The 22,828-nt window shown below is 42.3% G+C and overlaps 1 protein-coding gene across 1 annotated transcript in view; it reads left to right on the top strand.

Moving 5' to 3' along the window:
• Window positions 1-353: 353 nt before the first annotated feature.
• Window positions 354-22,828, top strand: part of TBX18 (T-box transcription factor 18) — a 36,587-nt gene continuing 14,112 nt past the window's right edge. Inside the window, exons 1-5 of the mRNA XM_066609930.1 lie at window positions 354-781; window positions 4,098-4,281; window positions 7,207-7,308; window positions 13,962-14,133; window positions 21,708-21,875. Coding sequence (XP_066466027.1) covers window positions 472-781; window positions 4,098-4,281; window positions 7,207-7,308; window positions 13,962-14,133; window positions 21,708-21,875 — 936 coding nt within the window. The 5' untranslated portion in view covers window positions 354-471. The remainder of the gene's footprint in view (window positions 782-4,097; window positions 4,282-7,206; window positions 7,309-13,961; window positions 14,134-21,707; window positions 21,876-22,828) is intronic.

Here is a 22,828-nt window from a genome sequence, read left to right as displayed (position 1 = left end):
GGGGGAGTCAGCAAATGCTGATTGGCCGAGGCCACCCCTGGATTGACAGGCATTGTACCTCACTGGGCCCCGCCCCTTCGCAGTCACTTTATTGACACTAATGAGCAAGTTCTTCCCACCGGTCTCCTGCCTGGAAGTGCTGACAGATCAAGGCAACAAATTTCAATTACAAGCCCTAATTTGTGTCCGCAGAGCGTTTGTTACCCATGTCAGAGCTGTTTGGCCCCTCAGACGAGGCAGAGCTTGCAGCAGCAGCAGCAGCAAGAGGAGAAGGAGGAGGAGGGGGAGAGGAGAAGAAGCGCCGCCGTTGCGAGAAGGAGTAGTCGGGGGCTTGGAAGAGAGAGGCGGGGGAGGCCACCCCAAAGTCCTTGGGGCTGCTGGATGTAAAGGAAGAGGAGGCGAAGTGTGCGGCCTGGAAGGAGGCAGGCAGGGCGGAGCGGAGAGGAGGGCTGGGAGCCCGCCGGCCTGGGCATGGCAGAGAAGCGGAGAGCCTCGCCTTGCACCATGCTGAGCCTGAAGGCGCACGCTTTCTCCGTGGAGGCGCTCATCGGGGCCGAGAGGCAGCAGCAGCAGCAGCCGCAGAAGCGACGAAAGCTGGCGGGAGGTGGTGGCGGAGCAGGAGAAGAAGCGCCCGCCGAAGGGCCCGCCGGCGGCAGTGACAAGGGCTCCGCCGAGGGCGCCGCCGCCGACTGCAGCAGCGTCGCTTTGCCGCCCAGCGCCGGGACGGGAACCGCCGCAGCCGACCCGGAGAGGAGCTGCGGCGCCCGGGCGCTGCCTCCCGGTGAGTAACTGAGAGCAGAGTCCTCTGCAGTTCCGTGGTCCTCAGTGGGGCTTACTCTCAGGAAAGCGTGCGTAGGTTTGCGGCCTGAGAGCCCAACCCCATGCATGTCTAGCCAGACGTGAGTCCCATTAGAGTCAACGGGGCTTACGCCCAGGTAAGTGAGGATAGGATTGTGGCCTGACTCAGCTGCAGAAGGCACTCCCCGCCCGCCTCCAGCCCCCGAGGGGGCCGCTTCCGGTCCCCCAAGTCGCGCTCTCTCCTTTCAGGGCGAGCTGCTGCTTCTTGGCGCTGAACACCCGGGCCCCAGGCGCCTGTTCCGGGCAGCTGTCAGTGCCCAGAGCCCGCTGCTGCTCGCTGCCCTTGCCGTCTTATTTACCCTCCTGAAATAAATCGGGCACGCTGGCCTGGGTCTTGGCAAGCATTTGGGGCTGCAATCCTAGCCATACTTCCCTGGGAGTAAGCCCCACTGACAATAATGGGACTTAGGAATTAGACCTGCGTAGGATTGGGCTCTAAGGCTACAAGCCTATCCACACTTCTTTGGGAGTAAGCCCCATTGACTATAATGGGGGAGGGTATTGCAGGCAGGCTACAGAGTAAGCTCCATTGACCACTATGGGACTTACTTCAGAGTAGGCATGCATAGGATTGGGCACACAGGCTGCAATTCTACCCACGCTTTCCTGAGAGTAAGCCCCATTGACTACTATGGAACTTACTTCTGAGTACACATGCAAAGGATTGGGCTCTAAGTCGTCTCTCCCGTGTTGGGGGGAAGCAAAAGCACCTCGTCTATTTCAAAATTAAAAAAAAGGGGGGGGGAATATAGGCCTTCAAAAAAAAAAAAAAAAGGAAGTATAGGCTTTCCTTATTCATGCATTATTACTCATAGTAGTATCTTTGAGGCCGCAATTCTGTTCATTTTCTGGTGGGTCGTGGTATTTACTCCCAAGGAAGCTTTATAGGACGGAGCTTTTTCCCATTCTTCTACGGATACATTGGGACTGAGCCCCGCATAACCGCAGATAGGATCGCAGCCTGGTTCTCGCAACATCACCATCCTTGTGCTGTCTGGCTCTGCGCACTCACTTGGGAAGCAAGGTCCGTCCAAAAGCTTGCGAGCCATTTGCAGGGCATCGGGCTGAGTCACGCATGTGGCTTGGGCTGCTGCACGTCGATGGCACTTCCTGAAAACTCCATGAGACTCAGTTCCGTGTAGACAAGGGCAGGACTGGCCTGCACGTCAGTTCGAAAGAAGCAGAGGCATGCTGCATTCCTATCCTTACTTACCTGGGAGTAAACCCCTTTGACTTGGCGCTGTTCCGGGCTTTCTTCTGAGTAGACATGCATAGGCTTGGGTTCTGAGTCCCCAAGGCATCAGACGACCCCAATCATGAGGTTTATCTTAGGATCATTGATTTGTCATGGATTCAAGAATGTGCACGCTTGATAACGTTTTAAAGCCCGTTTGGCCTCACAATATAGTTCCCTTAAACGTTATTTTACAGATTTATTATTATATAATAGTATAATTATACTAATATAGTAAATTATAATATATAATTATATATTTATTATAATAATTTATTCACTTAATACTAAAACACTGTTGTGTTATCAGTATTAGACTTTTTTAAGATCATGGATAAATATTAATATAAACTCTCTCAATTGACCAATTTTGATTGAATTATGAATAGATGTTTGATTTTTTTTTTTCTATCCTGTCTCCACAGTCTTGGTTTTAAATACTTATTGAAGTTTTGATAATTTAAAAGAAAACGGCATACCCACTGCCATATTGCATCGATACACCCAGGGAGTTGGGTGTGCTTTATGAAGCGTGATCTAATTGATAAATGTGCACCACTACCTAAAATCCCCCTGAACGATGCTGTGTGACATAAGCGTCTATATTTCTTTCTAGGACTTGTTGGGCGCTATTTCCCCCTCCCCCCCAAAAGAAAGAGCCCACGTGATTGTAAGCATGTTTTAGGGGTTATGTTTAGATCTAAATAGATGGATTAGCACTTTTTTTTTTTCTTAGCACGTTTACTTGGTATTAAAAGCCATCGAACTTCTTTAAGCATACTCACTAAGGTCCAACCAGCCAGAGATCGCCTTAATGAATGCAATGCGGATTTAGTGTTTTCCAGTGTGACATATTTAAGGAGACTGAGGCAGGCGGTGTTTCCCTGTTTCTGGATCGCATCCCATAATAAGTGACCCCACTGCAGATTTTGTCGCCTCACTGCATGATCTTCTGCAGATTTAGTCAGGCCCACTGAGTTCAATGGCACTTTGCAGCCTTAGGGCCCAACTCTCCAGCACCAATGCAGCCATGCCCAAAGGGCACACGCTGCATCCTGCAGTAGGAGGGCAATCAGAAGGCCTTCTGGAGGTCAGGGGACGTTTGTACCCTCGCCTCCGGGCTGCATAAGTGCTGGAAAGTTGGACAGGATCGGGCTCTTCGTGTGCCAAGCCGAGGCCTGGCCTGTTTCTGAAAAAAAGCGAAGGGGCCCTTCCACTGAGCTCGATGCAACACCGCAGAAGGGGCCTCTGGAGACGGTGACGCTTCGATGGCATCGACTGCCAGGTTTCCACTGGAAGCGGCCGGGCTCCAACGAGTCCGCCTGCCGGCTTTCCTCCCCAAAGGCCTTCAGCCTCTGAGTTCAAGAAATTGCAGTGCATTCCGGGAGCACGCAAAGGCGCCCTTGGTGCGCTGCTTTGCCAGGGAGGGCAGCCCTCCGGCTTCCAACGAATCCCTCTTCCCCCCCCCCACCGTGGCCCGTGTGGCCCGCGCGCCCACACCCCCGGGGCCAGATGTTGCTCTCGTGGCGCTTTAGGCGCTCCGGAGCAGAAGGACGCGCAGCAACGCGCCGGGGAAGGAGGCGCCAATGCACTGCGCTCCTCTCTCTCTGCAAAAGTGCGCACATGTGCATGGAGAGGAGGCCAGGGGTCTGCAGCAGCAGCACCTCTTGCGTCACAGGCACCCTTTGGTGCGTGCTCAGGGGTGCCTTCAGCTCTGCAAAACGCAACCAGAGCCTTGGCGCGCGCCTCTGCACAGCTTGATTGGCCTGGCTCTCTCTGCAAAACTGGGCACGTGTGCATGGAGGGGAGGAAAGGGGTCCGCCCGTGCATCACAGGCACCCTTTGGTGCGTGCTCGGGGGTGCCTGAAACAGGGTGCCTTCAGCTGCTCTGGCTCTCCTTTGCAGAGCGCAAGCAAAGTTGGAGAGCTTTTGGCGCGCGCCTTTGGTGAGCTTGATTGGCCTGACTCTCTCTCCCCCCTCCGCTCTTTCTCCACCCCCCATTCAGGCGGCTGTGAAGAGGCCTTCCTAAGGGCGGCGTCCCCCCCTCTGTCCCCCGCCAAAACGGGCGACTCCCGGCCCGCGTCTCCTCTCCTCGCCCCGCAAGTGCCTCGGGTTGACCTGCAGGGCGCAGAGCTCTGGAAGCGCTTCCACGAGATTGGCACCGAGATGATCATCACCAAGGCGGGAAGGTAAAGCAAAAGGGGGAGGGGAGTCCACACTCTCTCCAGCTAGTGGCAGAGGAGCAGGCTGGCTGCAGTGCACGGCCTCTAACCTCAGCCTTGGGGCTTTCAGGGCCAATCCTAGCGAAATTTCCAGCACTGGTGAAGCCACAGTGCAGCCCCAAAGTCAGGGAAGAAAAGTTCCCAGACCTTGAGGAGGCCTCCGGCCACAGGATGCAATGCGCAGCTGCATCAGCACTGGGAAACTGGATAGGATTGGGCCCTGGACCAACAGCGCCGTACAGGCACCCCTGAAGCATGCTGGGAAGTTGTGGCTCAGCCTGTCCAAAAGAGCTTTTATTGCTCTGCAAAATAAAGTCTTCCTAAATGTCACATGTACATTTTGTGCTCCAGTGTGACAAGAAAACGCAAGTCCCTCCAATTCCTCCAAGTGGGACAGCAGAGCACCAAAACACAGAAGTCACTATGGAATCCTTGTGGTTCAGTTAATTGGCACCCTTAGTCTTTAAAAAAAAAATGGACTTGGAAATAAACCTTTTTTTTTCTTTAGCAGAAGCTTTTGCCAAATGAATCCAAACTAGTGGCAAGCAGATCTATTCTAATTAGTGGCATTCTGTGTCACGCGGTTGTTAGTTCACTGGGTTTCATCGACCCTGCTCCCCAATTCAAAACACATTGAACTTAAAATAACACCCTCATCTGAGATTAGTGACTTGTAAGAAAATTAGGTTAAACTGACATATTTTCAAATGATATGAGTGGTCCAAGTAGTATCTTCAAGCAGTCTCACATTAACTCTGGTCTTTGATGTAAATCTGTCAATTGTATGGCACACAAATTGCAAAATGCATTTTGCAATCCTTTTTGGTTAGATTATTTTAATCTACACTTTTTCTGACATTTTTGCACATGACTAAAATTTTTTGAATGTTTTCTGAGAATTATTGCAAAAGATCAGGTCTTAAACACAAAATATTTTAGAACTTATTTCATTTCATTTGATGTGGTGTTTCAGAAGACATAGGGTCACATTCATTTTCTGCCACCATATTAATTAAACCAAAGTCTTGCATTGCAAACGTTAGATATTTAAATTACTGATTTCTGTTAGTTTTTTAAATGGTGCAGGCAGTCCCAAATTTTCACATATGTCAAAATGAATAAAGCAACTTGATTTTTACAAAGCTGGATAGGCTACATTAATTTTAGATGATATAGAAATATGTGGAATTTTAGATTTCCTATTCATTAGGGTAAGGACTATGAATGCCACATTCTTCTAAAAGGAACCTTTTTCTTCCCTTTCCAAAGGATACACATGGTGAAAACCTGCACAGTATAAAAGTATCTCAACTTATTAGAATTTACAGAAACATTTTTTATTGAATCCATATGCTACCTTCTACATTTTCAGAGGGACTTTATTAATGATTGAAGTGCAGTCTTAAACAGCACAAGGCAACATTTGTCTCAAAAGTTGTCCTGTCAAAGATTTTCTTTTTTATCTTACAGGTGCACTGAAGTTACAGCAAGAACTAGCTGGCTAAGCTAGTCTTGCTCTCTCATTTAGTTAAATATGATGTGAATAACTTCTGTTCCTTCTAAAATCTAGCTTTGATTTAATGCATTTGGAACAACATCAAAACATTTAGCAAAACAAAATAGAACTGCATGTTCACTTATGTAGCAAAAAAAGATAGCATGCATTTGTTATACAATTCCTTCACAGCAAACCTTAAATAAGTAGAGATGGATATCAGGCTTAGATTAGCTTGAAATCTAAATTGTATTTAGTATTAAAATTTCACAATCTGTAACTGTTTCAGTTTTACTCTAACAAAAATTGTCACATGCCCCTTTGTATTAACATAGCTTTGATTTCGGTTTCTTGCCCTAATAAAATGAGCCATATTCCCCATCCAGGTCCAATTAAATGAATGAGAATTTTGCCCATTGTCAACTCTTATGGTTGTTGATCATAGGAAATGCCATGGCCCATTTCCTTTAATAATAGAATTATCAATTGTTTCAGTCATTATTAAGTAATGTTCCATCTGTTGCCTTTGGCTTTTATTTGCATCCCAATTCTAACAGAGTTTATACAAAAGTCCCATTTTTTCCCCACTAGGGACTTCTAGGTATGAGTGTATAGGATTGTGGTCTTAACATTTAAAACACTGCTTTTATATAGGTTCCCCATGATCCGTGTGACACAGTGCTGTGCTGGAAAGACAACAAGCCATTGCCTAAAGTACCAAAGTCACTAAAGTAGTGTGGTTGGTGCTGTTGGCTTTCACTGTGCCAATCAACCATTAGGACGATTTGATTCTGGGCATCCTTTTATCCTTTTTTCATGACAGTGCTAGCAGTGCCGAGAAAGAGCACTGCCCTAAATGCTCTTTTGTGAGAAAGAGCCATGCCCTAAATGTACACACAAGCCCTCTGCTAGAAGCAAGGATCTCTTGATCAGGGCCTGTGACTTGGGAAACAAATTCCATTGCTTTTGGTGGAACTTGTATAAATAGGCTAAAGAACAAAATGCTGATCTCTGAAAATTCTGATTTTTGTGAATAACAGCTGTTTCTTGAGTATGTGTTCAGATTACCAATGTGTTTTAAACTGCTAAAACAGAATTTCCAAGCAAAACTATTTGCTGATCTACAACTTCACGTGAGTTATTTAGCAGTTTGTACACTGAAGGAACTTCAGAAAGCTTGCAAAGTATTGTAAGGAAAAAAAATCAAAATCATTTGGGATATATGTAATACACCATTTTGAGAATAAATTAACTACTGTATAATTTTTAAAAAAGATACCTGCAAATAATTTTGAAGAAGGAAGGATTGAGTGTTGATTTCACAAACATTTTCCTTTTTCTGTGCAACAGTTTCCAAGTCTGTTTTGTATTAAAACACTCTTCTTTTTTGTGTTCAGACGGATGTTTCCTGCAATGAGAGTGAAAATTTCAGGGCTAGATCCTCATCAACAATATTATATTGCTATGGATATTGTCCCAGTGGATAACAAAAGATACAGGTATAGTGATTGTAATGTATGAACTTGGGATATTTGAAGCTGAATGACTAGTTTGGAAATTAACAGAAGGTTGTGCTTAACTCCTTTCCAAATTCCTATCTTCATCTCACTGCTTAAAAAAAAAAGTGCTTTCTGCCAAGCACGTGAGAACAATCAAGAAGGTTTTGCGTTTTTTTCAGATTGAACTGCTTTGTACATTTGGCTCACATTTTGAACGTACTCTAGCTGAGCATTCAAACAATATTTTTTCCTTGTAATGTAAGCAGCAGCCCTCCAGCCTTTCTTTTGAGATAGAGGGAAGGCTACAATCCTATCCACACCTGGGAGTAAGCCCCATTGACTTAATTCTGAGTAGACGTGCATTGGATTGGGCTGTTGTTGAAGTTGGTCAGGTTGCGGTAGACTAACTGGCTGTGTAAACAACCGTACTAGCCCAGTTAAAATATAGCAGTAAACATACCTAGTCAGGGTCTAAATAAATATACACATCAGGTCTTTCCATTAATTTTTAAATTAATTTGAATTAATTTAATAAGAAAATGCAAATTCATGGTTTCTAAAATTCATAACAAACTGAGCTAAGATTATAACTTCCTTGGGCAGCCTTTATTTATTTCAGTATCCTATAATGGGCATAGTTTTGAAGTATGATAGTAAAATTGCATTTTAGTGAGTTTGCTTAGTTATTTATTTAATGGCATTGTATCTATGCATTCATTTGCAGTAACTATGAGTGTTCTTGAACAATCTTGACATAAAATTTTGATCAGATTGCTCTTGACCGGGGCAATCCACATCTAAGCAAGTATTCCCACTAGAACTCTGGGCATGAATGGGAACACAGTGGCTGCTTGCAGCAGTTCAAGAGACTACAAATTCCACGTATATTTGCTATTGTTTTAAATAAGTCTTATGAAATAGACTTATAGACTTACAGAAATAGACTCTGAATAAGCCCAGTCTTACATTTCATATGCATCGTGTTTTTGTTTTAATCTGTATTTACGGTACTCACAATATGTTTCATTAGTAGCGGTAATACCGTATTGTAATAGTAGTATTATTTCAATTGTGCATGTTATAATTTTTCACAAAATCAGAATTCAGAGTGTGAAAGCTAACTTGTTACAGTATTATGTTATATTAATACATTGAATCATACTGAGGCATGCACAGTGCTTTTCACCAGAGCCTTTGTACAAATAGAAGTCTGTATAAACAGGGAATGCTTCCATTGCCTTCAATAGCATGACATGGCATACTCTGTGCCCTCAGTCTTGTTGTGCTTTTGGAGCATGTCCCTATTTACACAGAGCTCTGAATAAACCTTGGTGCTCTTTTTAGATTTGGGTTGTGAATATTTCACGCAAATTTGTTTAATTGAAAGCCATGAGCCATACATCCTTGGACTAGAAAGCCAGACAGTGATTCCAACTTTTTCTTGGAAATAAGTTCCGTTTAATTCAGTGAGATTTTTATAAACAAATGTGTGTGAAATATTGTGCCTTCAGAAAGGGCCTGGTTTGCCATGCAGTTTATGCAGCGTACCTGGATTTTAAGTTATTGATTTCAACTTTTGTAAAAAGTTTGTTATGCTTATCACAATTTTAAATAGTTACAACATATCCGAGCATTTAGTTATTGATTGCAATACCAGAAGCATGGAATTATACAATTTATTTTATTGTGATAATTCTATTTATTTGCATTTGATACGGTAGTAAGAAAATGTGATCAAGTATTTATTTCAATGATTTAGCCAACATTTTCACATATTTCAATGGGACTTAAAATGTTTATCTTTGATTGTGGCTCATCTTTATGCATATAATTAATTGCAGAGCAATTCAAATTCAGTGAGAGCCAGATTGGGTTCAGATGACATTTTTGTAGGCTACGCTACATCATGAACTAAATTACATTTTGTTCATTGTGTACCGAATACCATATCTGAAAGTTAGCAAGGAAATGTTTCTATACTGAAATTAAACATGACTGACTAATGATGTAATGTCTTTCAAAATTGACTCAAACAAATTTTGTTTGTAATTTTTGCGGATGAGTTTTTGTATGTACATTTCAGTCTTTTTCTTGTGTACAGTGGTGTTCCTGGGGGGGGGGGCAAAGCTCTGTTTTTCAGGCACCTGAACGCCCTTGTAAAGCTCTCTCTTGCCTTTAGAGCCATATGTGGCTGCGAAAGCAAAGCAGAGGGATCTCTTCCTCTTTGCTTTCGCAGCTGCAAATAGCTCTGAAGGCGAGAGGGAGGGGGCACTTTACATGGGTGTTCAGGAGTCTAAAAACTTAGCATTTTGCCTCCCCTCCCCCGGCTTCACCACAGCTTGTGTGAGGGTGTAACACAACATTTAATTTTTTTAATGTTAATTAATTCTCACATATCCCTTGAGCTGTGGTACAGAGCTTGAAATATTAGGTGTTCTCCATGCAGTCCCCTTAAAATGAATATGACTTTAATGGGAGTAGTGTATTGTGGATTAAGTAGATTGAAGCCTAAATGGGCTCATGTGGGAGCCAAAAGAACTTTTGTTCGTTGCAAGGGATGGGAGTTTTTGCCCATTCTTTCTGCAGTGCTCTGTACCCTATTTCATCCTGTTTTAGAAGATGGTTATCCCTCAAGAGCATATTTTTGAGGACACAGGGGATTGTTGTGTTGAGGAAATGTCAGGGCAGGTAACTTGCATATCCTTCCTTTTACTTATGCGCCTTAAGGCGCAATCCTAACCTCTTATGTCAGCGCTTTCCAGCACTGATATAAGGGTAATGTAGCTCTGAGGTAAAGTAACAAACATTTCCTTACTTTGAGGAGGCCTCTGTGAGTGACACCCAACTGCAGGATGCAGCACACGTCCCATTGGCACCGCTATGCCAGTGCTGGAAAGCACTGACATAAGGGGCTAGGATAGCGCCCTTAGTGTTCAACCCAGTGATCCCAATCCTGTCATTGATATAAAGGGCAAAGCCTTTGTTGACTCAAATAGTCAAATTTAAATGTAATGCTGTTGAAAGATGAGGAAGGATATTTAAATAAATATTTATACTTCAGCACAGCATCTGTTACCCTGCACATGGCTGATCTTGTCTGATCTCGGAAGCTAAGCAGGGTCAGGCCTGGTTAGTACTTGGATGGGAGACCGCCTGGGAATACCAGGTGCTGTAGGCTTATACCATAGTCTTTCGAGACTGAAGGTTGCCAACCTATCTATACTTCAGCATAATAATAAAATCCAGTCTGAAAAAAATGTAAGAAGTAAAGTAAGAATTTAATACCTAGAGACATGTTTAAAAACAGAATTTAAAAACTGAAATTTATGTCATTGAGATAGATCATGAGGGTAGAGTGCTGACTACGGTAGTTACGAGGCATACAATTGCTCCTCTGTCATTAAGAGTTTTCATATTCACTCAAGTACAGCAGACAACTTTATTCCTTTGCAGGAGTTCCGTGTTTGCAGTGGTGTCTGTCTGGGGCTCTGAACTGGGGCCAATAATTTTATAAGATAAGAACCTGTATGTGTTGATCAAGTTATATTTGTTTGCCTGTGCCCTGTTGAGAAATATTATGATATAATGACTAAAATGTTACCTTGTCGGTCCCAAATTTAAATCACTACTCATTATGAAGTTCACCAGTGGTGGACTTCCCCAGCCCCGTGCCCAGGGCAAAGGTCTGCGATGGCACCCCTCGTGAGATGCCACTGCCCCCATGTGAATCCACCCCCCCACCAAAACATTGCAGAGTCTCACGCGACTCCAAGATACGTTGGAGAAGCCTCCTGAGGCTTCCCTGACATCTTAAACTGTGCTTCCAGTTACCTGAAGCACGGTTTACTAGAAGCACAGTTTCCGACCATGTCAGGAACCTCAGAGAGGCGTCCACGTAGTTCATTGTGGGGGACATGGGACTCAATTCCCAGGGCATTTGCCCCATTTAGTTAATGGCAGGTCCGCTACTGACGTTCACTGGGTGACTTGAGGCACTCTCTCTCAACCTACCCTTATCTCACAGGGTTGTTGTGAGAATAAAAAGGTGGGGGCAAGGGGAAAAGGTGTACTTTGTTTAGAGGAAGGGCTGATAAAAATATAATCTTGCTGGTATGTCTGAGTGGACAAGCAGCCCAATCCAACATAAATCCCCATGCAACGATGCCACAACACTGGCACAGGCTAAACTGCAGGGGAGATTTGGTTACCTAACATTTGTCCACTTGCCCCGGGTTAAGCCCCAGCAGCTGCAACAGGTCAACTCAGACCTGCACCAGTGATAATGCTGGCGTACATCTGCATTGATCCATGCAAGCAGATCAGTCCTGTCAGGGGTTTTGGATACAGTGCACACTGGTGCCACCAATCCTGACCCCCCTCCTGGTCCAGCTTGCCCACTCTCATTGCCACCCTGTTCCGCTTTCCCCCCACCCTGTTCAACCTCTTTCTTGCCCTCTCCCACCCCTGTGCTAGACTTACCTGCTCCAGGGGGCCTTCGAATGACCAGTACGCCTGGTCCTTGTACTGTTGCAAAGCACTTTACAGTGCTGATGCAACAGCATTCCCCAGCAGAATGTGCATTCTGCTGGCACAGGCCCTCATTAGGATTGGGCCAAAAGTTATTTTTATTGCAGCATAAATGACATTTCTGCCCTTCATATAACTCCTGCTATCTAAAATTTAACTTTGTAAAAATAGAAACTTGTTTCTATTTTAAAGAAGGTGAGGAGTTTTTAGGGTATTCTTTAAAAAAGAAAAAAAATGTATTTTATAATAGTTTAGTCTACTTCAAAAATATATTCTGTAATTCAGCTCTCAGTGGATTATTTTACTTGGATTTAATTTTAAGAGATTTATAGTTAAAATACTGCTATGATGAAAGGTTAAATTGTAGAAGAATTGAAAATTTAATTTATGAACTTTAACGGAGGTGTTCCTAGGAACTTATTTCATACTGAAATCATCATTTTGTAGTATCAGACTCTATACACTCTTTCCTCGTTATTCTGTACCTAATTCATTCCTGAAAATGGCCTTTATAGCAAATAAGGGTTACAATTATTGCATTGATTTCAATGGGAAAAATTCTATATCATTCCCAAGCCATTCCAGGTTCACCCAAAAATCACTCTAAATGGCTAATACCACAAAGAAAAAGTTGCATAATATAGAGTCGAATCCAATGCATGTCTACTCAGAAGTAAATCCCATCATAGTAAATGAACCTTACTCCCAGGTGAGTGTGGATACGATTGCAGCTGTAGTAAAATAACATTTAATAACAACATTATACAGCATCAGAGAAAGGGGGCCTTTGCGTCCACGAGGGAATTGGTTCCCCCCCCCACTCTTTCCAGACCTTGTATCAAAAATCTTGACATGGGTAAAGAGGGATTGTCTTAATATGCACAGTATGAATAAATGAAAATTCTTACATCAATGAATTGTTAAAATCAGTCAAAATGTTTCAGAAGTTATATCATGATTAGGTTTTGCACCTCAAGCTTTTGTTGTAAATCATGAGCAACTCTCTTATGTTTCACATGTTTTTCCAGTTTTCCTATGAGATTTTTATCTTCCTTAGGATCCATGTTCACGGTTATTTGTAGAAACACAGAACAAAAACAGATGTGCTGTAAAAGGGAGCATGTAATGCACATGCCTTGAAAGCGTGGGGACGCACTACACATCAGGCTGTGCATCTCACATGAAGAAGGGCACTTCTTCCCAAGCCGTGCTCCATCCCCCAAGGGTCCTGAGGAGTGCTTCTCCTAAAGCCTGCAGGAACACACCAGAGAAAGGGGGCCTTTGCGTCCACGAGGGAATTGGTTCCCCCCCCCCACTCTTCCCAGACCTTGTATCAAAAATCTTGGCATGGGTAAAGAGGGATGGTCTTAAAATGCACAATATGAATAAATTAACATTGAACATACTGGTAAAGAGGATAGGGTGTATTCTGATTTTTTTCCTTGCACTTTTTCTGCTATTCAGTTGTTTTTTACATTTTCCATTTGATATTTTTGAACTTGGGCTAAAGCAGTGGTACCCTAACAGTGGGCTAAAGTATAGGTACCCAAACTGTGAGGTGCTGCTCCAGGGGGTGGTGTGGCAAACTCCCAGGGGTGTCACAAGACGCTCACCACTGCCCAACTATTCCTTGCTGGGCAGCGGGAACATGAAAACCTCAGAATTACCAAAAAGTGGTAAAAAGAGACTTGGCTTGGCTGGCGGAACTGCGTGAGCACCTTTTTTGGCACTTGAAGGGTCTGCCCACCTGCTTTGAGCGACTTACTGCTGTTTTTTTCAGTCGCTTTGCAGTCTTGAACCTGAAAGTAATGGCTGTTGTGTGATGACATCATTGCGTCATTGCCATCACTTCTGGGTCTGGAGCTCCGTGTCAGCAGCAGTAAGGGCGCTGTGCAAAAAAAATGTTTGGGGTTTGCTGGGTTAAAGGAAACAAAAATAGTTTATTCCAAACTGTTTATTTATGACTGGTTTTCTGCCTAGCACATGTAGTGAAATGCTGCTGTCCAGGTAAAGACTATTTTTTGCTATAAGTCTTAACGCTCTGCATTTTTTGCCACAAAGTCTAAACAATGCCAGTGAATTATTTGTGTTGTGAATCTCATAGACAGTGGGGTTTCTTTCTATAGGTATGTTTATCACAGCTCCAAATGGATGGTGGCTGGTAATGCTGACTCACCTGTGCCTCCCCGTGTGTATATTCATCCAGATTCACCCGCCTCAGGAGAGACTTGGATGAGACAAGTGATTAGTTTTGACAAACTGAAACTTACAAATAATGAACTGGATGACCAGGGCCATGTGAGTATCTTGTTTTCTATAATGCTACAGCATAAAGCATCCAGCTTTCTAAATACAGGTCATTGGACATACAGCCTTGTGTTTACTAAAACAGAGTGGTCTTACAAAACTTAGGTCATGGGAGAATTTTGCCATGACGAGTGCAGCGCAAGCCTATCTCGTGCTGGAACAGGCAGGCCAGGCGGCCTGTGCTGTATCCAGTGCAAGATAGGGGCCGAAAGTGGCTCAGTTGCAGGTAAGGGGAAACTCTTCCCTTTACCCCTAGGTAAGCCACTGCAGCCCCAATGGGTCTCTTTAGACTTGTGCCACCTTTGCAGGTGCTGAGCCTGTGCTCCTTGGGAACGGCGGCTAGAATCTGGCATACCTGCTGGGTCCCAGTACAGCTCCTTGCCTGCCCGCCTCCTCCCCACCCTCCCCAGAGCCTTGTGTTGGTCAAGCTCGACCAACGCAAGGCTTCCTCGTGAAGTGTGCATGGAGGCTGAATTTGGCCTCCGTGGACTGGCGCTTGTCCCTGCCAACTCCCGAGGAGATGCAAACGTGCCTTATGGCATGTTTGCGACCCTCTTGGACTGGCGCTCCTAGGATTGCACCCTTAATTAGTGATAGAGTGTTGTTTAATCTCTCATGACTAATTTCTCCCTTGGAGAGACAGAATGTCACATGTCTAAGGTTGCAGTCCTGTGCACTTTCTTGGGACTAAGCCCCACTGAACACAGAGGTACTTACCTTTGAATAAACATGCAAAGAATTGCACTGTCAATCAACTAAACTGAAAACACAGGACAACCTGTGCATTTTGCCATTGTGAATAGCCTGAACCATCCGTTATTTTCAGGAACCCTGGTGAAACAACGTGCCTCGGCTTTAAGCACGTGCAACGTGCTTAAAACAAATGTCCTCGCTATAAAGCAGCAATACCTGAGTAAAAGAAATGAAACTAATGATTTTTTAAAACCAAATCATTTCTGCAAAAACTCATGAGGTGTTAATAACAGTACTCAGAAAGAACAACATGAGAGCTACATTCACTCTGATAATGATTTATTGCCTGCTTTATGGAGCAAGACCTTTTCACAGCTGAAGCTCATTATTTCTGCAAAACTGGCAGGGAATTGTACAGTTTAAGTGTTCTGTTTGCAGGCTTCGAATTGTTTAGTTATGACAGCACTTCATGTGACAAAATATGTTGTAGTAATATTTCTTTCTTTATAAATGGTGAGAAAAAATGCATACAGACTGGCCTGCCTGCCTTTCAAAAAAATTCTTTTAAAATACTTGCATTTCATATCTTGGTAAACAATTAAATAGTAAATATTTTTGGTAAATAGTTTAAATAGTAAATAGTTTAAATAGTAAATAGTTTGGTAAATTATTGGTAAATAGTTTTCTGAATGGTCTTCTTGATTATATGTTTTGAAAATTCAGCGGTACATTCATTTGTTTGAATATCGCTTGGCTCATAGGAACTGGATTTCTAAGCACTGAAGCCACCTCAATATTCTTATACACAAGAAAGCACTTCTACAATCCATTCTTTTATACAAAAAATAATATTGATGTTGTTACTATTATTGAATTGTATCCTATGACCGTCTGTTCTTTGTGGAAGTTCATGGACATGGGACAGTTTTTGCCTATCCCCTGCACCCCTCAAAATCCACTTTAGGGTTTCCCAGCTATTATTTGCGAGCAGAAGTAATATGTTCTTCTGACCCAAACATCACAGAGAGGAAACAGTCACAAATTTTGTATTTGATGATCTGAGGCCTGAAAGACTTTTAAAAAACCACTTATGGCTATTTTTCAGACTTGGTCCACATCCAATCCTCTGGCCACTGGCCATATTAGATTTTGTAACCTTATGAAATGAGCTTTTTCAATATACAGTCTAGTCTATGCAATTTTAATGGTGGTATAGTGCATCCTCAAAATTAGTAAGCATATTGTTAGATAGTAATAAAAAATAAATCTTTTAAAGCAAATTCTCCGAGGTACTAAGGAAAGGTGAAATAGAGGTTAATTAAGAATTGCTTTGAAACCTTTAACAATACAGAATGACTGACTTGGTTTTGCTATAGGCTATGTGGAACTTTGCCACAAACATTATGTTCACACTCTGACTGAGCCTTTCTGTCTGCCATCCATTATGAATAGTTCAGATGTATGCATAACTTTTCTCCCCATTCTGATTTAGATGAGATTAATAGTAGATGGAAATTAGTACAGCCAGTCAGCTGTATTGCAAAAGTCAATGTGAGATTTTCGATGATCTTAGATTTCTGTAAGGCTGCTAAAACCTAAGTGAACCTTCATACAGTTTGATTCCCGTCTGTTGGAGCTTGATTCAGCAGTCCTCAAATGAAAAAGAGGATTCCTGAATGAGGAACATTCAGTTTAGTTAAATGGAACTGTTGCATAGGTGCAACTAATATAAATAGGAATAATAGCAGAGGGTACAACTATTGGGAAGGTCTGTTATGGCATTGTTACGAAATGCAAAGTGCTGTTGCAGTGCACTAATCTCAAATGTACTTGACCAGCAGCAGAACTTGATAGACTGTACCTTCTATTTCTTAACAATAAGTTAAGAAATATAAGTTATAAGTTTTGCTTATAAGTTACTAGCAATCTCCTGCATGGTCAACTGGAGACCCAAGAATCTTCATTGAATAAACATTTCAGCACAGACCATTGTTAAGAAATAGAAAGTACAGTCTATCAAGTTCTATTGCTGGACAGGTTCATATAAGTTATAACTTTTATTTTCATTGGACACAGCAAGTAGTTGAACTTCTGTGAGTTAGATAACCACAGTCTACAAACAGGTTTTTGAGATGGGTACAGAGTAGGTTTCCACACTGTAATCACAAGGTTTAACTTATTTCCCTTCTGAATTAAAAACTACATAGCTCTTGCCATAAATCTATTATTCATTGCATGGAATGCGCTGGAATTACTTGACCACTCTAATGAATACCTCTTCTTGGAGGAAAGTCAAGTAGCTTGCTTCTTGTACAATTCAAAATACACATTGAACTGATTGCGACCTAAAATGTGCCTTGAAAATTGGAATATAAGTTTTGAAGATTAAGACAAAAGATTGTATAATATTCATCTTCCTAGAACTGAAGAAATTGCAAAAGATGTAATTTTGTAGAAATAAAACCCAGTTAAGTGCCTGTTTCAAAGTACAAACTTTTTTTTAATACTGTGACAGAATTGTGAGCTATTGCACATGTAGAATAAATCTCATGGGAAAAATATCCCTTATAAATGGAGAGGAATGAAGTTTGAGGTAGCAGTATATAGGTAGCATTCAGAACTGTTGCACTCCTGCAGATGTTGGTTTTATTATAATTTAGGTCTAAATCATTCTTAATGCATATTCTCAGTCCAACTAAAAGCAGCTAAGCATTTATAAACAACTGCTCTTGATTTGGTGAATGGTGCCATAGAACTTTTTGTTCTCATTTTGCTGAGGCAAAGAACAGCCCAATTACCGCGCTCCTTTTTCAACCATTGTTTCTGCTCTCCCTAATTTTGGACAGAACCAGAGAAACTAAAGCCTGCATTTAGTCCTTTGGCTATAAAAGCTGCATCAATTTCTGCTACTTTTCTTCTTTTCTTTCCTTTTTTTCCATGAACTATCTTGTTTAAACCTTGCAAACTGTTAAGTAAGTTTCCTTGTTAGTCAAGGAAGTTATAGGGTTGATTATATTGTTGCATCAGTTTAAAATTAGCTTTCATAGAGTTAACAAAATAGGTCAAAAGCGGTGTTTTGGTCAAGAATGAATAAGCGTTTATCAAACCAGAGACACGCTTACTACAAAGAGGCTGCATGTAGTCTTTCTAACATGATTGTATAGGTTCCTGTAAATGTTTTGTTTTAACTGTATTCTTAGAAAATGTCATTATCTTGCCCTCATGGTTACAAAGATATGATTGAAACAGAAGGCAAAGAACAAAGCCAGCATATTTGTGATTTTTAAATTATAATATCTAACAGCCCAATCCTGACCAACTTTCTAGCACTGATACAGCCACAATATAACTGCAAGGTAAGGGAACAAATGTTCCTTTACCTTGAGGAGTCTTCCATGATTGACCTCCCACCACAGGCTGCAGATTATGCCCCCATTGGCACAGTTGCATTCCTCCATGAATGGATGGAGTGTTTGTGAGGGCCCTTCTACTCCCAGAAAGTTCCTTCTATTCACAAAAGAAGCTTCCTTTTCTGGAGGGAGCTCCTGAACGTAAGCACTATTTGGAATGCCACTCACAGTATCTGCACCAGATGTGTGAAACAAGAGAGGTGTGGTGTGGTGGTACTTCTTGATATCAAGAAAGTGTTGACAAAACCTGGTTTTCCTATTCTAATGGGATCTTTCTGAACACTTATGGAATGTCGCTTGCTGTAAATGAGGCTCAACAATTTTAAATTTGGGATCTATTGACAATTTCTTTGTATTTTTCTTGTTTTATATCACTAGAATAATATCACTAGATATGTTTTATATCACATTTCACGTCAGTACATTTTAACATAGGAGATTTGGGGCCACCTTTCAGCACCGATGCAGCAACAATGCAGCCCCAAGGAAACCTCCATGATTGCCCCCCACTACAGGTTGCAGCGCGTGCCCCATTGACATAATTGCATTAGAGCTGGAAAGCTGGATAGGATTGGGCCCTTTATCTACTATATGTTCGGTGCAAAATGAAGATAAAGTATGTTATACTGGCTCCCCAAGATACAGATGTCCAAGTTAATGGAGGACTGAATTATGGATGGCTGCGTTGGTACTTTAGCTTAGGCACAATATGGTGGTGTTTTTGCACAGGAACAATATGTGTTTTGCACTGGCACGGTAGTGCTGGGATAAAAAAAGCAGAGTGTTTCAACCTACATTAACATACATATATACATACCCTGAAACCTAATCTTTACTTACATAGGGGACAGTGTATATTACATATGCATTGGCAAATATTCTTGTGCTATTTATAGAGCACTGCTGAAGTTTTAAAAATACAATAAGTTCATGTGTTGTTCGGCTTGCTGCCTGCTCAGTCCTTTCACTCTACTTCTTCATACACATGAAACAAATGAAATTCCTTTCTAATACAGGTTGAACATAGGCAAACATACCAAGCTAATTTTTTTCTATTCAATTCGTGGGTCATTCTATTATGTGAAAAATGGCTGTATGAGGGTCCAATTCTAAACACTCTCAATGCCTGCACTGGTTGTCAGAAATTTGCCTTAAGGGGGGAGGTGGGAAATGGGCGGAGTGGGGTGGGAGGGGGTAAGGTGGAGCGGGGAAGGAACCGGGCTGGGACTGGTGGAGCTCTGGACGCTGGATCCTGAAGTCCATGTTGGGCCAGACAAAATAGCCAGAGCAGACTTGAGAAGCCCCATTGCAGGGCTTGGACCTTTCCCCTGGGGAAGGGGGCAAATGTGCCCTTCCCCCAAGGAGATGCCCAGTGCCTGCTGGATACAGTGGTAGTTACTTTGACACTACTGCTCCATTGGGTGCCAGGAAGCTCAGGATTGGGCTGCCCATCAGTCTGATCCTAAACACATCCACATGGTAGTTGTTTCCATTGATTTCAGTGGCACCTATGTACAAAGAATTGTCCCACTCTATACAAAGCAGATATGCACAGCCATCTTTTTTCCCCTTCAAATTCCTTGAAGCAGTCCTCCATGCTGCACTGCTCTGCAGTGTCCAGTCTTAAAATACATTTTGCAATCTGGTGTGAATGAGTCTCTGTTCAGAAAAAGTAAACAGGAATAATGCATAGTGACAGACACAGAGATAAAGGGACGTAATAGATTAGGGCCACTAGATTTAAGGTTATAGCATAATTTATTCTTCTTTCAAGGTCATTGTTATTAAGCAAAACAAAAAAAATATTTCTAGAAATGCTGTTTAAATAATCCAGCAGAACATTTTCTGGAAATCTTGCACCCAGTATAAGGGTGCAGAAGCCAGGAAAGTTGTATGCTGGGGGTGGGGTGGGGAAACTCATCTGGCAGGAAGGCTGAAATTTTACCACACCTGCCAGATGGTCACCAGCAACCCACTGAGGCAGGTAGGATGGCGGGGGAGGACAGAAGGTGAGAGGAAGAACAGACAGAGGTGGGTTGAAGGAAGGGCAGATCAGGTCTGGGAAGGAGGCAAGTTCAGCAGCAACGACTGCTGCTGAATCCTAGCTCCCTTCCTGAACCCAGTCCATGGTTTCACGGTTTCATGGTTTCACACATGGCAGCTGAGGTCCATGTGAACCTGCACCACCAAATTCACTAGTGCAGGTTTGAGTAGAACCATCTGTGCTGTGGAGGCTCACCCAGAGAAAACCTCCATAATTGCTCCCCTACAGGGTGAAGTGTTAGCTATTTTAGCGTCACTGCATCGGCGAGGGGAAAGATATGATTGGGCTGTTAGTGTGCCTCTGATGTAATTAGCAAAAGTCTGACTCTAGTCTAACGAATGCCACTAGTACAGTGTCATGTCCTCCTGTGAGGAATGAATCTATATAAAAGCATTTCAAGACCTTATTTATTCTAATCAAAGTGTCTCCCTTTCTATGAACTGAGTTTCATGGTATTTTGGCATTCAGTGTGGTGCCAAGAATGGGAGGGCAGGGAGAAAGATGACATGCAATGCTGATTTAATATTCTGTGGTCAATAGCGAAACAGGAAATTAAAAAATTTTCTCCTTTTAATTAGATTTTCTATAGGCTAGTTGCCATGAAACCTTTTCAAATATATCTTTGTAGACCTCCACTAGCAATAGTTACATTTTTTTTATTTTGAACTGTTAAAAGCAAATTTATATACATCATAAAGCAAATTTACATTTTTTTTCATCAAGAATGCTTGAAAATTATGGTTTACACAGTATTATAAAAATATTTATACATGAGACTGTAAGTTTCACATGCTGAATTTCAAACTCTAAACTTTTTTTTTTACACATTTGGTTGTTTTGGTTTTTTGTTTGATTCAGCCTCAGTGTTCATTGTTCATGTGATCAAGTACACATATATAAATTAGCAGTGAGCATTCTTAATTTTCTTGAATTATACATAATCCGTTCAGTGTTATGCTTTTTTAGTACAAATATTTTTAGAACTTGGCTATGTCCTTAAGAAAGCAACAATAAGAATTTTTTTAAAAAAAATGTTATATAATAAATGAAAACTCAAATGTAACTAATATTCTTTTTGTCTGTTCATATACTGAACATGTAGACTGGATGAATTTTTATATAGTCTTCATGATTCAGTAAGCAGAATTTCCAGGGTGTTTCTAAAAATCTCCAGACAGATCTGGAGAGAATCCAGCTACCAACCAACCACCCAGTCCCCTTTTATTCTGTTCTTGCTGACTTCACATCTTTGATAACTGCAAAATCATTCCTCAGAGAGGCAGTTGTTGAGCTTAAGCTAGAACAACTTTGAACCACATCTAACCAAAAATTAAAAACATATTGGCAGTGCTTTCATGTATTAAAATACCATTGATATATGTGCAACCAAACGAACTTTGTCTCTCTTTTTGGTATAGATTATCCTTCATTCTATGCACAAGTATCAGCCACGTGTCCATGTCATTCGGAAAGACTGTGGGGATGATCTCTCTCCAGTCAAGCCCATTCCTTCGGGAGAAGGGGTGAAGGCATTCTCTTTTCCAGAAACTGTTTTCACAACAGTCACAGCATACCAAAACCAACAGGTAACTTTCCTTTCCTTGGTTTTAGTGCTCATGTGTTATTAGCTTTTCATTGAATTCCAGGCAAGTGGGTGAGAAGAAATAGAACTTCTGTTGTGATACTAGATAAAAAGAAAGATTATTGGCACAATCCTATCTCTCACCATCGTGTGCCATGCTGATGGAGCGTTTGCTGCATTCTGTGGTGGTGATGGAGAATCAGGCAGTCAGCAAGAGTTAAATAAAATTATTTTTTACTTTCCTCCCAGTAGATCACCTGATAGCTGATGGGAGTCTTCATACCTGCACCGGCTATTTTGCTGGTGTAAATCTGAGAAGGAGGCAAGTTGAGTTGAATAATCGGGGATGGCAATGCACATTTTCCACCAAGATTCACTCCCTCCAGCCCACTCCCCACTCCTCGCTCACTGCATCTCCCATGAACCACCCCATCCATCACCATACCTGGGCTGGTGGAGCGTCTGGGTGACTCTGGTGTGCGCATTGACCCGCTGACCATTTTTACCAGTGGCTCAATCTCATGTGATGGCAGCGTAGCTGTTATGCTACTGCAATGGGGCCTATGGCAGTAGATCATGCAAACTACTTTCCCTTGGTTGGATTGGGCTGTATAGTTTTTAAACTATTAATAGACTAGTACATAGTGCATTTAAACTCGGTTGAAGTTGGAAAGCACAACGCATAGACTCTAAATTGATTTCTGATCCTCCAAAGCCTATAAATAAATTGTGAAAAGAAAAAAAGAGAGCCTTTTCCACTCCATTCATTTCAGTGAAAATTATGATGGATTCCAACCATAATGACTAATTTGTCTCATGCAGTGTGTTACTTAGCTGATTATTCATTGTAATATACAGGTCTGATATGCAGGTAGCCCAATCATATCCAGTCCCTGCCCTGCGCTGATGCAGTGGGGCAAGGGCAGGCCATGCTGCATCCTATGGGGGAAGTTGGAA

This window comes from Tiliqua scincoides, chromosome 1 (assembly GCF_035046505.1).
Source record: "Tiliqua scincoides isolate rTilSci1 chromosome 1, rTilSci1.hap2, whole genome shotgun sequence".
NCBI lineage: Eukaryota > Metazoa > Chordata > Lepidosauria > Squamata > Scincidae > Tiliqua > Tiliqua scincoides.
The sequence above is the reverse complement of the archived record's forward strand: the minus strand, read 5'-3'. Positions and strand labels throughout refer to the sequence as shown.